At 43.6% G+C, this 17501-nt stretch overlaps 1 protein-coding gene across 1 annotated transcript in view; it reads left to right on the top strand.

Moving 5' to 3' along the window:
* Window positions 1–1581: 1581 nt before the first annotated feature.
* Window positions 1582–17501, top strand: part of LOC126475025 (UDP-glucosyltransferase 2-like) — a 42902-nt gene continuing 26982 nt past the window's right edge. Inside the window, exons 1-2 of the mRNA XM_050102566.1 lie at window positions 1582–1646; window positions 1739–2198. Coding sequence (XP_049958523.1) covers window positions 1630–1646; window positions 1739–2198 — 477 coding nt within the window. The 5' untranslated portion in view covers window positions 1582–1629. The remainder of the gene's footprint in view (window positions 1647–1738; window positions 2199–17501) is intronic.

The following is a 17501-nucleotide window of genomic DNA, read 5'->3' as shown; positions in this document are numbered from 1 at the left end:
GCTACAGTGAATTTATGAAATAGCGTCAATCATTTGTAATAGCCCTGTAGATGTACAAGAATACTAACGTCGGCGTTATGTAGTGTGTATCTCATCTGGAAACAAACTTGTTCCATTCACTCACGGTCCTCGCTGTTGACAACAGTAATGCCTAGTTTACTCTTCGCTTTGAACCTTGCTTTCACTAGTCCTCCTCGCCGGCCGCGGTGGTCTCGCGGTTCTAGGCGCGCAGCCCGGAACCGCGCGACTGCTACGGTTGCAGGTTCGAATCCTGCCTCGGGCATGGATGTGTGTGATGTCCTTAGGTTAGTTAGGTTTAAGTAGTTCTAAGTTCTAGGGGACTGATGACCACAGCTGTTAAGTCCCATAGTGCTCAGAGCCATTTTTCACTAGTCCTCGGTTCTCTCTCAGGTTTTGCTATTCCTGCAGTATTAGTCGTACGTGACCAAGCAGTACGGGCATGGTTACTAATGAGGAGTTGGCAGAGATGCGCCTCGTGTACGGTTTCACCCAATACAATGGAAAAGCGGCACGACGATGCTACGCTGAACTCTTCCGTTAGCGGTGGTACCCACGTCACATTATGTTTGCATCTGTACTTAGTCCTCCACAAGCAACCTGACCCTTTCGTGTTGCCGCTCGGAGTGGCCGTGCCGTCTAGGGCGCCATGTCACGGATTGCGAGGCCCCTCCCGCCGGAGGTTCGAGTCCTCCCTCGGGCATGGGTGGGTGTGTTGTTCTCAGCATAAGTTAGTTTAAGTAGTGTGTTAAGTCTTGGGACCGATGACCTCAGCAGTTTGGTCCCTTAGGAATTCACGCACATTTGAACAAATGGTTCAAATGGCTCTCAGCACTATGCGACTTAACTTCTGAGGTCATCAGTCGCCTAGAACTTTGAACTAATTAAACCTAACTAACCTAAGGACATCACACACATCCATGCCCGAGGCAGGATTCGAACCTGGGACCGTAGCGGTCGCTCGGCTCCAGACTGTAGCGCCCAGAACCGCACATTTGGACATTTGAACCTTCCGTGTTATGGTGATTTTTTCATATCACAGGCTGCTTCGCCGTTGTGTTTTACCCTAAACAAAGGTACTTGAGATAACAAATGATGACTATGGGTTGGTGATGCCAAAATACTCAAAAAATATCCCTCAGGAACGTCCTACATTCCCTTTGTATACGGTATCACACAGTTTCGTTTGCGCAATAGTACACTGGCTATCGCTTACAAATACCGTCAGACAGTATGCTGGGTGGAAACAGCGTTCTCACTGCGCATAGTCTCCCGTAGTGCTTGGTAAATACCTGCACCCAGGTTGTCGGTCCACCACTGGGTAACTATGGGGTGCTGAGGCCACCAAACTTTATTTACGATTTTAAGTGTTCTAATCAACTGACTGCTAAGTATTGAATGGATGCCTGTTATTATTCCATTTAACTTTTTCGTTTACAGAAGCCTATAAAAAATTTGACGGAGATCGACATATCTCCGACGTATAAACACCTTAGGATGTCTGTCAGATGGATGGACCTCGCCATGCGTGACTGGAGCCCTATGGAGTTTGCGTCGGGCATACCAGGCCCCTCAGGTCCTCTCTGCGAAGATGGGCTTAATAGCCCAGAGATGATCAGCTTCTTGAAGTACGTCCACCACTGCAAATTACTTACTGCCAATACTCAATTGCTTCAGGACAAAAGACACGTAAGTACCTACTCACAAACTGCTGTTACAGGTCGGCGCAGAAGTTCGACCTGTACATCATGGAGAGGTCGTTGTTGCCGTGCTTCTATGGCGTGGCTCACGCAGTGGGTTCCCCACCGATGGTGGGGTTCGTGACCCTCGGAGCTTACCCTTACACCCACTGGACGCACGGTAACCCGGACAACCCAGCCTATTCACCCTGGTGGGCCCATCCTTATTCCGACCATTTGTCATTTTGGCAGAGGCTCTACAGCTCTTGCGTATGGTTCTACTTCAATTATCTGTGGTTCAATGTTGTGTTGCCGAAACACGACGCTATATTGAAGAATAATTTTGGTCCTGAAGTGCCGTCGATATTCGAACTGGAGAGAAATTTCAGTCTGATGCTCATCACGAACCACTTCACCCAAAGCTACCCCAGACCGAACCTTCCGAATTTCGTGGAAGTTACTGGGCTACACATCCAGCCAGATGTTAAACCTCTTCCCAAGGTACAGCATTTATATTACTATATATAGTGTGAAAATTTTAGTAGTCAATAACCTAATCATGGGTTCAACTCACACAATGGATTCCATAGGCCTGTATTCCACCATGAGAACTATCAAGGTTTCAGAGTGAGTCGAACACTTGTAGATATTGAATCGGTAATTGGTGTTTCACAATGTTGTAAGCGAACCATACAAGTAACAGTTACCCCAAGGAGGCCTGTAGCCCTGTTAATGTCCCTACTCCTAAATCTTTTTCAGGTCTGCCATATCCAGGTCAAGACAGACAATGATGATTAGATTCCGCAGAGCTACTGTAATGTGGGGATGTTTGCTACGTTTCATCCGCCATGTCAAATAGTCCCACATATTTTCTGTGGCATTAAGATCGGATTATTTATCGGGACAGTCGAGATGCGATGAGGGCCTGCGTCGTCACCAATCAGAAATGTATGCATGTAACCCTCTACTACAGAAGAACAATCAATACTTTCACGGCGCGATAACAATGGTGAAGTCACTGATGACAGCGCCACTAAAGCACAGTTATTAGACACGGTTTTCCGAAACTCCTTCACCAAAGAAGACGAAGTAAATATTCCTGAATTCCAATCAAGAGCAACTGCCAAGATGAGAAACATAGAAGTAGATATCCTCAGTGTAGCAAAGCAGCTTAAATCACTTAACAAAGGCAAGGTCTCCGATCCAGATTGTATACCAGTCAGGTTTCTTTCAGAGTATGCTGATACAATAGCTCCATTTTGAGCAATTATATACAACCCCTCGCCCACAGAATGTTCCGTACCTAAGACTGGAAAATTGCTCAAGTCACACCAACACCCAAAAAGGGATATAGGAGTAATCCGCTGAATTACAGGCCCATATCACTAACGTCGATTTGCAGTAGGGTTCTGGAACATATACTGTGTTCCAACATTATGAATTACATCTAAGAAAACGACTTATTGACATATAGTCAGCACGGATTTAGAAAACACCGCTCTTGTGAAACACAACTAGCTCTTTATACTCATGAAGTAACGAGTGCTATCTACAGGGGACGTCAAATTGATCCCATATTTTTAGATTTCCAGAAGTTTTTCGACACCGTTCCTCACAAGCGTCTTCTAACCAAACTACGTGCCTACGGAATATCGCCTCAGTTGTGCAACTGGATTCGTGGTTGTCTGTCAGAAAGATCACAGTTCGTAGTAATAGACGGAAAGTCATTGAGTAAAACAGATGTAACATCCGGTGTTCCCCCAGGAAGAGTTATAGGCCCTCTATTGTTCCTGATCTATATTAACGACATAGGAGACTATCTGAGTCGCCGTCTTAGATTGTTTGCAGATGGTGCCGTCATTTACCGTCTTGTACAGTCATCAGATGACCAAAACGAATTGCGAAATTATTTAGATAAGATATCTGTATGGTGCGAAAAGTGGCAATTGACCCTGAATAAAGAAAAGTGTGAAGTTATTCACATGAGTACTAAAAGAAATCCGATAAATTTCGATTACGCGATAAGTGACATAAATCCTAAGGCTGTAAATTCAACTAAATACTTAGGGATTACAATTACAGATAACCTATATTGGAACGATCACATAGATAATGTTGTGGGTAGAGCAAACCAAAGACTGCGATTCATTGGCAGAACATTGAGAAGGTGCAACACATCTACAAAAGAAACTGCTTACATCACGATTTTCCGCCCTATTCTGAAGTACTGATTGCTGTGCGGTGTGGGATCCGCATCAGGTGACGGATGTCATCGAAAAAGTTCAAAGAAGGGCGGCTCGTTTTGTATTATCGCGAAATAGGGGAGATATTGACACAGACAAGATACGTGAATTGGAGTGGCAATTATTAAAACAAAGGCATTTTTCGTTGCGACGGGATCTTCTCATGAAATTTCAATCACCAATTTTCTCCTCCGACTACGAAAACATTCTGTTAGCACCCACCTACATAGGGAGAAATGATCATCACGATAAAATAAGAAAAATCAGGGCTCACAAAGAAAAAATTAAGTGCTCGTTTTTCCCGCGTGCCGTTCTAGAGTGGAACGGTAGAGAGACAGCTTGAAGGTGGTTCAATGAACGCTCTGCCCCAGGATATCACAGAACCATCTGTGATTTGAACTTTCATCTCCACAAACTGCTTATTAAACGCCTCATTCGACTTTTGATGCACACGGAACGTAGTATAATTCGAATATTAAAATCGTCACTGTACCACACTACACTCTTCTTGTTAGCTGTTGCCCAGTTTCTATGTTGCTTGGCCTATTGCACGCAGCGGCGAGCTGTAATGCCTGCAGTGTGACGTAGTGGTTGTCTGGTGTGCTGCAGGTCGATTTATTTGGTGATAAGGCTATGGTGGCTATTTTTCTATACTTTACACTTCTGATTGGCGAGAACTTAAATGAACCGTGTATCTGAAGTTGGGCGGGAAAGACTTCTACTGAGTTTTGTTACTCGTAAATTTATATAAAAATCCTTGGTTCGTTAGCGGGTGAAAATAGCTCGAAACTGTTAAATATTACGTTATCACGACTTCAAATGGATGTGTCACAGTGGTAAAATACTTTTAAGCAACAAAATTTCATTAGCTGTGAATTGTTACGTAAAATGCAAAATCATGACGTCGCTCCATGTCTTACTTACCGTCTTTCGTTTTGCGTCACTTAAATTGGGAGTTACCATAAAGATCAGAGCCATGTTCAATAATCACTTTCATGTAATTCACAGTAACGTAATCTACAAAGCTAAGTTTTAATTGCAAAACGATGTCAAATTTCAATAAATCATTTTACTGATTTGTTGATCTCTGTTATTCACTAACAGTTACTGAAAATCACTTCTTATATTACTACCATTGCCCGCATCTCGTGGTCGTGCGGTAGCGTTCTCGCTTCCCACGCCCGGGTTCCCGGGTTCGATTCCCGGCGGGGTCAGGGATTTTCTCTGCCTCGTGATGGCTGGGTGTTGTGTGCTGTCCTTAGGTTAGTTAGGTTTAAGTAGTTCTAAGTTCTAGGGGACTTATGACCACAGCAGTTGAGTCCCATAGTGCTCAGAGCCATTTGAACCATTTTGAACTACCATTGGTTTTTCAAGACTTAACGAACATCACTGACTGATCGTAGTTGCGTAAAATGAAAACTTATTTACCATTAAAAAATAACCAAATTACTGTTCAAATTACTAAACTGTTTGGTTAATTACTCTCTTGCATACAATTGAAACTTTAATCACCGTTACTTCTTTCAACGTAGCAAAAAGTTGCTCGCTGCTTAGTTATTTTAATTGACTTATTTCTTTTATAGGAAAACATTGCAGTTTCTTATCATTCATTACGGTTTCCTCAGGTTAGTAATAATGGATAAGATGGAAGCTACTTTGATAAATTGTCTTAGGCAGAACTGATAAGCAACGCTTCGAAATATTTTGCTATTATTTAGTCAGTAAATTAAGAGCGACGCTAGCTAGCCGTATGCAAGTCTAATCAAATAATTAGTCAGATCTTACTTAATGTTTAGTCGTCGTCGGTTCATGTAAGGCATTGTTCGTTGACAGTGTGTGGTATAGGCTCTTCTTACAACTACACAATAAATAAAACTGGACCCACAGCACAATTCACGTTAACTGGTTTCTCTAGAAGTGGCTGTACTGTACCTCCTGTACTGTACTGTACCTTATACTGTGCCTGGCCACACCGAGCTTTTACATCTTTTAGTCCCGCTGCCTTACGACCATGTCTCAACACGCGCGCCGCGTCACTACTGTCTCCACTGTTCTTTATACGCGACTCCACTGTTTCACATCTCAACAGCGCTCTACACTAGAATGAAAAGCCAGTCCAAGTAGCAAATTTTTACTTTTTATTCATTCGATGACTAGTTTTGGGCCGAGACCCATTTTCACTTCATAATAACATAGTCGAAAATGGCATTTCCGAAAAAAATGGCTCTAAGCACTATGGGACTTAACATATGAGGTCATCAGTTTCCTAGGCTTAGAACTACTTAAACCCAACTCACCTAAGGACAGCACACACATCCATTCCCGTGGCAGGATTCGAACCTGCAACCGCAGCAGCAGCGCAGTTCCGGACTGAAGCGCCTAGAACCGCTCGACCACAGCGGCCGGCGGCATTTCCGAATATGTCGAAAATGTGCAATGATCATTTACAGTGCATACAGATAACTATAGCGTTCTACACTGATTTGACGGAGAGCCCGCGCGATCAGCGACACTTCACTAGGCTCTTTGACAACAACTTATAACCCTGAATAACCCAGCGTGTGTACATACAGCCAGCTTTCATATAATATTCTCTCAAATTTACAATATAAAAGCGTATAACACTTCAACATTTCATAACGAGAAAATATTATTTCAACTGCACAACATTTGCTTCACACAATAAACACATCGGAACATCAAAATCGCAACGAAAAAACTAGTAACCCACAGAGTTCTTGTGTTACACAGTGACCCCACTGAGCCTTAGCATTTCTCCTTTCAGATTTTCTAGACGTTCTAACATATGACATTCCAATTAGGCAACGTAAATGCTGCCGTCTATACGGACAGTAATTGGAATACCAACAATCCATCGATATTACGGTCTATATTTTCAGAAGAACAACGAATGAGCAGGTAGTGGAGGACTTCATGGCGCGGGACACCCCTATCTGGTTCCAAGCACATAGTGAGACAAAAGACGGGAGTAGGTACCACATTATGGACCACAGCAGACTGATACGATAGTTGTCCCTGGTCATGCACTAGTTCAGGTAGTGATGATGCAAGTACGTACATGCCTAGCATTTATCTGCAGACTTGTTCTAATTTGTTGGTCACTGTTCCTGCAATCCTATTGGCTGTTGTGAAAATAGTTTGGTGATCAGATTTCAAATATACCCTTGTCCTGTTGCAGTCACCCACATTCAACCTCTGTCTCCAGCTACTCTTATTTCGAGTTCTCGCCTCTAAGATGAAACGCTCATCATGAACATCTTCAACCTGCAGCAATCTCAGCTGCAAACGCCTTAGGTTGGATGAAGGTGAATTACAGTGTAAGTACATACTTCCACCTTCAATGTGTGGTTGAGTTCGGAGTTAGGCAAGTAGCTTTCGTGGAAACGACTGTTATCTCATCAGATTCAGTATCATGCATTAAACGAGTGTTATTTCATGTTAAGATATTCCAGATGAATTTCTCTGCACATTTTCAGCTTGTGTGTTACCCATGCTAAAGATACTCTTCAGTGCTTCCCACTGCTGAAACTTTTATGGTCGTTTGTCTGATTTAGTACCAAGCTGAATTATAGTAGCTCTCTCTCTCTCTTTCTCCTCTCTGTGAGTCTGTGTGTGTATGTGTGTTAAAACGATTTAAAATTATTTAGGAACAAGAAGCTCTCATTAAAAACAAATGTGTTATTTTGCACCATGCAGCTGCATGTTTATGTATTTAGTATCTCTATTTTCGTTTGGATTTAGTAGTTCTATGTTTTCCAAGACTTTTTTTTTCTTTTCATTGCAACGTACATCCATGAAGTGCAGGAGCAGTTAATTCGTCAGCTGGAAGCTGAAAGAGAGGTGGTGGTTACACAACCTCAGGAATCGCCTCCTCCAGCCATGCTTCCACTGGCACATCAGTCCTGGAAGTACATAATTATATCATCTGCAAATCTTGTAGTACATTTACATTAGAAGAAGAGTGAGTTTACATTTCGTTTTTCTTGTTAAGTACACTATCAGGACCAACCAAATGCGGTTCTTCAGAGTTATCACAATTGAGAGTCACTCTCACAACCATCATGTCAGGACACAGACGTCAGGTTTCATAGCAGCAGTATATTTTCTAAAAAAGAATTTTTGCAGTTCCAGTTGTTCTTGTTACAGCGGACATAGACCAATGGCTCCATGAGAGTGGCGAGATGTTGGAGAAGTTAGTGGAGCAGCAATAACTCCCAGAACCAAACTCGCCAGTGCCAGACTGAGTGGCGAAAGTGGTGGTGAGCAGGTTTACTGTAAACCCCAACCCTGTCAATGCCCAACTGGGCTGTGGATGTCACAGATGCAGACATCTGGGAACAGATATCATCTTGGGCACACTACCAACTAGGTATTCAATGGTAGGCAGCAGCTTCTTCCCCTCTTCTAATAGTGATAGGCATCAGGTCAGTAACATCATGTCAGAGCTAAGCTATGTGGTTACTGCAGATGCTTTTGACGAGCGTATCTCATTCTCCAGGACTGAGAACCGATCAAGGGAGTATAAAGACCCAACAGGGATTCTGAAAGCTTGCTAACCCCTGCTGGAGAGAGAGATCACTCAGCTCATCAATCATCAACACTACTCCTCCACTACGTGCAGTGCAGTGCTGTGCTGCAAGCTCACGCATCCCTCAAAACACAGTGATGCTGTAGAGGAGTGCAGTATCGTCTACATTTGGGGGAGAACCGATGGAGTGGTAACGCTAACCACCTCATTCGTTACGTGGATTAAAGATTTCACCTTGACTGCAACAAGGTGCAATTTTTCCGAAGTGGAACATGGAGGGTCTGGTAAAGCACTCAGCAGAGTAATACACCTCGACATCCATATGTATGGCCATGATCCAGTCAATGGTGGGTCCAGTAATATCAAGCTTCCTGACAATATAGCTAACGAGAAGACATCTATTAATGTCAAAAATGACGATGAATATTGCTTCGCATGGTCTCTCCCGGCTTGTAAGAAAAATTATAGGGCGCATCCAGAGTGCTTAACTCGATACAGTCAGACGTGATGTTTGTGGATTTTATAACTAACGGTATCGAATTCCCTGTAAAATCCCAGGACGTTCCTGAATTTGAGGCACAGAATCGTGACATGTTGGTTCATATTTATACTCTGGGCAGTTACAGTTCAAAAAGTATATTTTCGAACCATACTCTCAGATCAATCCATTTCTTTTTAATTTGCTTGTGAGTATAAAATACATATGAATATGCTTCTATTGTCAGATGAGAGAAATAAAGAGAAAAGTAATTATTATTACTGCATGGATTAGGGGCATGTCCCACCGTCTTTCCACCCAACTAAGTAATCCTGGCATCAGACTGTACTTTTGCTTAAGATGTGTCAGTGCTTTTTCCTCGAACGAGTTCTTAGTAAATCATCAAATTGGCAGCTCAGCCAGGAAACCAGTACATGTTGTCATGTCCACTGAGGAATACAAAATCTTTAAGTTTAAGAATTCCTACCATCAGGAGCGTTGCCCTTTTGCAGTGTATGCTGACTTTGAGTGCCTCTTCGCTCCTGAGACACACTGTGAATGCAGCCTTACAGCCCCAAATACCACCTTCACCGAGAACACATATCATATAGAGTAGTGTACTATGCAGTAGAGTACCAGGGTGTATGCTTATATGATTCAAGTCTTAGCAGCCATATGTTGGGAATAATCTTGCGATTTAGGTGCTCACTGAGTTGGAAAATCTTTCACGAGAGATTGATAAACTATGCAGCACCGAAATTTCCATGTCAGAGTCAAAGGAGAAGGATGATTTGTAAAAGAAGACAGGTGACTTTCATATCTAGAGGAAGCCATTAGATTGGAAAGCGGAAACTCCTCATAGGACAATTGTCATCTAATGGAGAAGTTCCAGAATGCCGCTCATAACACACACAACCGGAAGTGTGAATTACCACCATGCATACCTGTATCTTTCCACAGTTTGAGTGGGTATGATTAAGGGCATATCCAGGATCTGAACTTGGGGGGGGGGGGGGGGGGACAGGTCATACTAGTCTCAGGAAACAAGGACTCGAGACAACATACAGCACTTCTTATTAAATAAAACAGTAAACCAGTGAAAAACTGCTTTTAATAAAACATTTTAAATACAAGAATGCACTTGTACAATCCGAGAAAATATGCAGCATTTCTTATTAAATAAAACAGTAAACTAGTAAAAAACTGCGAATATCTTCTGGGGGGGAGGGGGCAGCCCCCCCCCCCTTGCCCTCGCTGGGTACGCCCATGGGTATGATTCACATTTTCTTGTTGAGCACTTGGACGATTGGACTGTTTGGGGGAAGAGACCAAACATAGAGGTCATCGGTCTCATCAGATTAGAGGAGGACGGGGAAGGAAGTTGGCTGTGCCCTTTCAAAGGAACCATCCCGGCATTTGCCTGGAGCGATTTAGGGAAATCACGGAAAACCTAAATCAGGATGGCCAGATGCGGGATTGAACTGTCGTCCTCCCGAATCCACTTGGAAGATTTCGGTATGGAGAAAGATCAGATCAGTGTCCTGCCTGAGAGCGTTAAGAAGTACATTTCATTCTCCAGAAGAATGATGCCAAGAATTACTCTCCGCTTCCTTGATACGCTACGTTTTATGCAAGCACCACTCCAGAAACTTGTTCAAATTCTGCCTCTGCAGAATATGCACGTTACTCAAGATGCTTATTCCAATGACGTAAAGTTTCATCTTGTGACAAGGAAGAAGGTTTTCCCATATGAGTATCTGGATTTTATGGGAAAACTCAAAGACACCAGACTACTCAACACAACTGCATTCACCAGTAATCTTATAGGCGATATCATATCGGATGCACAATACGTGCATGCTGTGCATGTTTAGCAGAAGTTTTACATCCCAAATTTGGGAGAGTATGCAAAACTTTACGAGGTGCATTCAAGTTCTAAGGCCTCCGATTTTTTTTCTCCGGACTGGAAAGAGATAGAAACATGCGCTTCATTTTAAAATGAGGGCGCGTTCATTGTCAATACGTCCCAGAGATGGCAGCACCATATGGCAGATGGAATTTTGCCGCCAGCGGCGAGAATGAGAACTGTTTTAAATACTTAAAATGGCGACGTTTTCCTTGCTTGAGCAGCGTGCAATTATTCGTTTTCTGAATTTGCGTGGGCGAGAATGAGAACTGTTTTAAATACTTAAAATGGCTACGTTTTCCTTGCTTGAACAGCGTGCAATCATTCGTTTTCTGAATTTGCGTGGGCGAGAATGAGAACTGTTTTAAATACTTAAAATGGCGACGTTTTCCTTGCTTGAACAGCGTGCAATCATTCGTTTTCTGAATTTGCGTGTTGTGAAACCAATTGAAATTCATCGACAGTTGAAGGAGACATGTGGTGATGGAGTTATGGATGTGTCGAAAGTGCATTTGTGGGTGCGACAGTTTAATGAAGGCAGAACGTCGTGTGACAACAAACCTAAACAATTTCGGGCTCGCACAAGCCGGTCTGACGACATGATCGAGAAAGTGGAGAGAATTGTTTTGGGGGATCGCCGAATGACTGTTGAACAGATCGCCTCCAGAGTTGGCATTTCTGTGGGTTCTGTGCACACAATCCTGCATGACGACCTGAAAATGCGAAAAGTGTCATCCAGGTGGGTGCCACGAATGCTGACGGACGAACACATGGCTGCCCGTGTGGCATGTTGCCAAGTAATGTTGATGCGCAACGACAGCATGAATGGGACTTTCTTTTCGTCGGTTGCAACAATGGATGAGACGTGGATGACATTTTTCAATCCAGAAACAAAACGCCAGTCTGCTCAATGGAAGCACACAGATTCACCGCCACCAAAAACATTTCGGGTAACCGCCAGTGCTGAGAAAATGATGGTGTCCATGTTCTGGGACAGCGAGGGCGTAATCCTTACCCATTGCGTTCCAAAGGGCACTACGGTAACAGGTGCAGCCTACGAAAATGTTTTGAAGAACAAATTCCTTCCTGCACTGCAACAAAAACGTCCAGGAAGGGCTGCGCGTGTGCTGTTTCACCAAGACAACGCTCCCGCACATCGAGCTAACGTTACGCAACAGTTTCTTCGTGATAACAACTTTGAAGTGATTCCTCATGCTCCCTACTCACCTGACCTGGCTCCTAGTGACTTTTAGCTTTTCCAACAATGAAAGACACTCTCCGTGGCCGCACATTCACCAGCTGTGCTGCTATTGCCTCAGCGATTTTCCAGTGGTCAAAACAGACTCCTAAAGAAGCCTTCGCCGCTGCCATGGAATCATGGCGTCAGCGTTGTGAAAAATGTATACGTCTGCAGGGCGATTACGTCGAGAAGTAACGCCAGTTTCATCGATTTCGGGTGAGTAGTTAATTAGAAAAAAAATCGGAGGCCTTAGAACTTGAATGCACCTCGTACATGGACATGGACGTGCAGTTGCTTTCCGTTGTTTTAGAGAATTTCTGGGGTGTATGCATGACCACCTTACGCTCTTAACCCTGCATTATATTACACAGCACGAGGATCAGTCAATAGTTCGATGCTAACCATCGTTTTCTTGCGCATGACATCCCAAGACAATTAACGTGGTGATTTGTCAAGGACTCGTTCGAGGAAAAAGCATTAGGCATCTTAAGCAAAAGTACCATCTGTGGCCATGTTAACGCAATTGGGCGGAAAGGTGGGAAATGTCCCTAATACTTTTCTCATATGAGAATAGAAGCATGTTCACATGTATTTTACCCTGACATACAAATTTTAAAAAAATTGATGCGTCTGAGAGTATGGTTCGAAAATATACAGTCATTTGAACTGCACTTGCCCAGGTTATAAATGTGAACCAATATGTCGTGATTCTGTGCCTCAAATTTAGGAACGTCCTGGGATTTTACAGGGAATTCAATACCGTTACAGTTATAAAAACCACAGACATCAATATTACGACTGTATTGAGTTAAGCACTCTGGATGCGCCTTATAATTTCTCTTACATGCCAGGAGAGACCACGTGAAACAATATTCATCGTCATTTTTGATATTAATAGATGTCTTCTCGTTACCTGTATCGTCAGGAAGCTTGATATTGCTGGACCCGCCATTGACTGGACGATATACATACATATGGATGTTGAGGTGTATTACTCGACTGTGTGCTTTATCAGAGCCTCATGTTCCACCTTGGAAAACTTGTCCCTTGTTGCACACACTGTGAAATCTTTTAGCCACATAGTGATTGAGGTGCTCCATTAGTTCTCCATTAGTTCTCCCCCAAATGTAGGTGATGTTGCTCTCATCTGTAACACCACTGTGTTTTGAGGGATACGTGAGCTTCCATCACAGCGCTGCACTACAGTTAATGGAGGGGTAATCTGGATGATTGACAAGCTGAGGGATTTCTCCCTTCAGCGGGGGGAAGTAAGTGTTTGTAATCCCTATTGGGTCTTCATATACCCTACAGGGTTCCCAGCCCTGTAGAATGAGACACACTCATTAACAGCAACCGCAATCATAAGATACTTTGGCTTCCTACCACTGAAACACTATGACTAGTGGTGTGTTGCTGTTGGCAGTCTTCATCATCCTAGCTGGAACAGCAGAACTGGGGCGATGCAGGTCTGTATGATGGTGGCGATGCATAACGATCTGCATAAGGCCAGTGGGATCAACCAGGCTGGTGCAATGTGAGTGTGCTGGATAGTACAGCTATCCCAACTCTAGATGCTCGTGGTGGTATTTTGGCAGCCAGAGGAGTTACCATCGCCATGGATGCCAGAGTGGGACATTAGAATGGGGGCGGTGGAGGTGACAGTGGAAGAGACAGCATTCCATGTGGCTGATCTAACTTTGCATCTGAGCCATAGTGCTCAGTGATGGTGCATCTGTGAAGAGAGGGAGAGAATAACTCTATCTGCATGCTACCACTACTACTGAAACTACAGAAAGAACATGTGTCAAATATAATAATTACTTAATTTCCAAGCTCCAAAGGTGATATCTCATTCCAGATATCTGCACCATATGGGACATGTGTAACCCAGTTGGACTTTGGGGGGATTGTGATTCACAGTACCCGCCCTCCCCCCCCCCCCCCCCCACTCCCTCGCACACCATTTTCACCACCCAGCCTGGTATGAGCGAGTGGGATTCTGGGAGTTGTTGTTCATCCACTAACTGCTCCACCGTCTCACTACTCTCAGGGGCCACTGACCTGTGCCCACTGTAACAAAAAAAAAATGGAATTGGAAACTTCCTTTTCTAAAATATATGCTACCGCTACTATTACTACAAAAACTGATTTCTATGTACTTACATCCAGTGGTGAATACAGAAAAATTTCAAGGAGGAGGCGCTAAAGATATCTTGAGCTACCTTTACTTTTACTGAACTAAAAATTAACCAAGTCTAATGCATTTGATAGAGGGCCTATATAGTAACAATGAGTTTTTAGGAATCTTCTCGAAAGTAACTATTACCAGAGATATACACATCAATAGTTTCGCATATCTAACTCGTATTATGTTATTAGTGTGTGTGTGTGAAATCATATGGGACTTAACTGCTAAGGTCATCAGTCCCTAAGCTGACACACTATTTAACCTAAATTATGCTAAGGACAAACACACACACCCATGCCAGAGGGAGGACTCGAACCTCCGCCGGGACCAGCCGTACAGTCCATGACTGCAGCGCCTTAGACCGCACGGCTAATCCCGCGTGGCATGTTATTAGTAAAAAATTATTATGAGTCTCGTAATAATATTTTTGCTGAGAAATTTCTGTGAATTACTATTATTAATACTTCACAATCAAATGTTTCAAATGGCTCTGAGCACTATGGGACTTAACTTCTGAGGTCATCAGTCCCCTAGAACTTAGAACTACTTAAACCTAACTAACCTAAGGACATTACACACATCCATGCCCGAGACAGGATTCGATCCTGCGACTGTAGCGGTCGCGCGGTTCCAGACTGTAGTACCTAGAACCGCTCGGCCACTCCGGCCGGCTACAATCAACTGAGCACTCTCACTGTTGACTACTCTTCATACATGCACTTGCTACAACTAGGACTTTTAACTTAACCATTCTTCAGTCTTTATATTTCTGCTTCTGAATGTAAACCAACTTCCTATTCGGCGAATAGTCCGTATTTACGAGGATTGAATGAAAAGTAATGTCTCCACCTTCGTTAATTGGGTTTGGGTGGGAATATTTTAATAAATCAAACACAGAAATAATCCTTAGAATGTGATCTTTAATTACCAAAGTAGAAGTAGAGCTCTGAATTTTTCTCATAATCAGCCAATTGCGTACATTTCTGCCAACGATGAACAAGTTTTCTGAAGTTGTCACGGAAGAAGTCGACGCTGTTTCCACAACCACAGTCTCACAGTTCTCTCAACGTCTTCATCAGAAGCATAATGATATCCCCGCAGATCCCCTTTCACTATCGGGAACAGATGGAAGTCAGATGGTGCTAAATCTGGACTGTATGGAAGATGCCGTATGGTGGTGAGATTCAGTGTCTGAAGTTCTGCTGTGGTGGCACGTGAAGTGTGTGGTTTGGCATTGTCATGCTGCAGGAAAACATTCCCCTTTTCCTTCCAGATCCTTGTTAGTCGTCGTTTCACAGCATTGTGAAGTAGAGCTCTGAATTTATTGTTGTTCCACGATCAAGGAAATCAACACGGATAACACCATCTGCGTCCCAGAACACTGTGGCCATGATTTTTCCAGCTGATGGCTGCGTCTTGAATTTCTTTTTCTGGGGCGAGTCTTTGTGTCGATATTCCATAGACTGATGTTTCGTCTCCGGGTCGTAATGGTGTACCCACGTTTCGTCTACTGTCACAACTGAATGGGGAAAGGCGTCATCTTCATTCTCGTAACGAGAGAAGAGTTTCTGGCGATTTCAAGTCTTTGTGCTTTCATTTCAGGAGTCAGCATCTGGGGTACCCATCGTGCACAGATCTTCTGATAGCCAAGCAAAGCAATAGTTTCTGTGAAATGCCGATTGTGCTTGCAATTTCTCTCTGAGTGATACGACGATCGTCCTGAATCAATCTGTCGACATTTTGCTTGTGAAACTCGGTGGCTGCTGTCACAGGACATTCAACTCTTGTCATGCAGGTCAGATGTTCCCGCCTCAACGTCTTTAAACATACTCGCCCAACGACGCACAGTACTCACATCAACACGATGACCATAAACTGCTTTCATTCTCTGATGACTTTCCTTTGGGGTGACACCTTCTGCTGTCAAAAGTTCAATGACTTCACGTTGCTTAAATCGCACTGACCGACCGTCTGCGCAGGGTTCCATACTTTACACTGTAACAACACAACCGTTCAATGCTAAGGCTTCCAGCCAACTGGAGCTGTCGAGAAGAGGCCACGGAACAAGCCAGTACCTGCCGTATACCAATGCTGCCAACTGTTGAAGAGTTACGAAGGTGGAGGCATTTCCTTTCAGTCAACCCTCGTATAACGCTACGTACCGAAGGTTCTCTGAACAAGAAAACAGTAGAATATTCACGACTTTTCTCGAACAAATGTTAGACAGAATAACGTATCGAGGTCACTCGAATGGCCGCGACTTTTCTCGTTGGTATGCGTTAGCTATCTATGTGCCAGACAGAAACGTATAAAATGCGATGACGCGGACACGCGTGCTGCATAAGAAAGTACAATTGGTCGATAACTCGACTCAGTCGAGTCGACTGACGAAAGAAACGAACGAATAGCGTGCGAGGTGACCGGCGGAGGCGGCGCGGGTGCTAATGCGGGCGGCCCTTCAGGGGGGGGGGGGGAGGTGGGGAGGGGCGGTGCGCGCCCCCCCATATGTATCCGCCACTGCTTACATGATGGTTTCGAGGGAGATTCCCCACTGTGATATCTCTCAACAAGCACAGGTATTTGGTCGAGATCGTGTACTGTAACAAGAAAAAAGAAATGTAAACTCATTCTTCTTCTAACGTAAATATACTACCAGATTTGAAGACAAAATAATTATGTGTCTACGGGGTTAACGTGCCAATAGAAGGACCGCTGGAAGAGGCTGTTCCTGAGGTTGTGTAACGATCACTTCTGTTTCAGCTTCCAGCTGACGAATTAGTTGCTCCTACACTTCATGGATGTACACTGCAACTAAAAGGAAAAAGGACTTGGAGAACACAGAACTAGTAAATTCAAACGATAATATAGAAATATTAATAGAAAAACATGTAGCTGCATGGTGGAAAATAACGTAGTTATTTTAAACGATAGCTGCTTGTTGCTAAAGCATTTTAACACAGACACACACAGAGGCACTAGAATGCAACTTGATACTAAATCAGGAGAACGAGACGGCGTAAAAGTTTCCAGCTAGTACAGGAAGAGGTATCAGCAGTGAGAAGCACCAAAGAGTAGCTTCGGCCAGGCTATCACATTGGGTGAAGGCATGCAGAGAAATTCTTCTGGAAAACGTTAACACCAAAAAACATTCATTTAATGCGTGATTCTATTTCCAACCAAATAACAGTAGTTTTTTTTTA

This window comes from Schistocerca serialis, chromosome 4, assembly GCF_023864345.2.
Source record: "Schistocerca serialis cubense isolate TAMUIC-IGC-003099 chromosome 4, iqSchSeri2.2, whole genome shotgun sequence".
Taxonomy (NCBI): Eukaryota; Metazoa; Arthropoda; class Insecta; order Orthoptera; family Acrididae; genus Schistocerca; species Schistocerca serialis.
The sequence above is the reverse complement of the archived record's forward strand: the minus strand, read 5'-3'. Positions and strand labels throughout refer to the sequence as shown.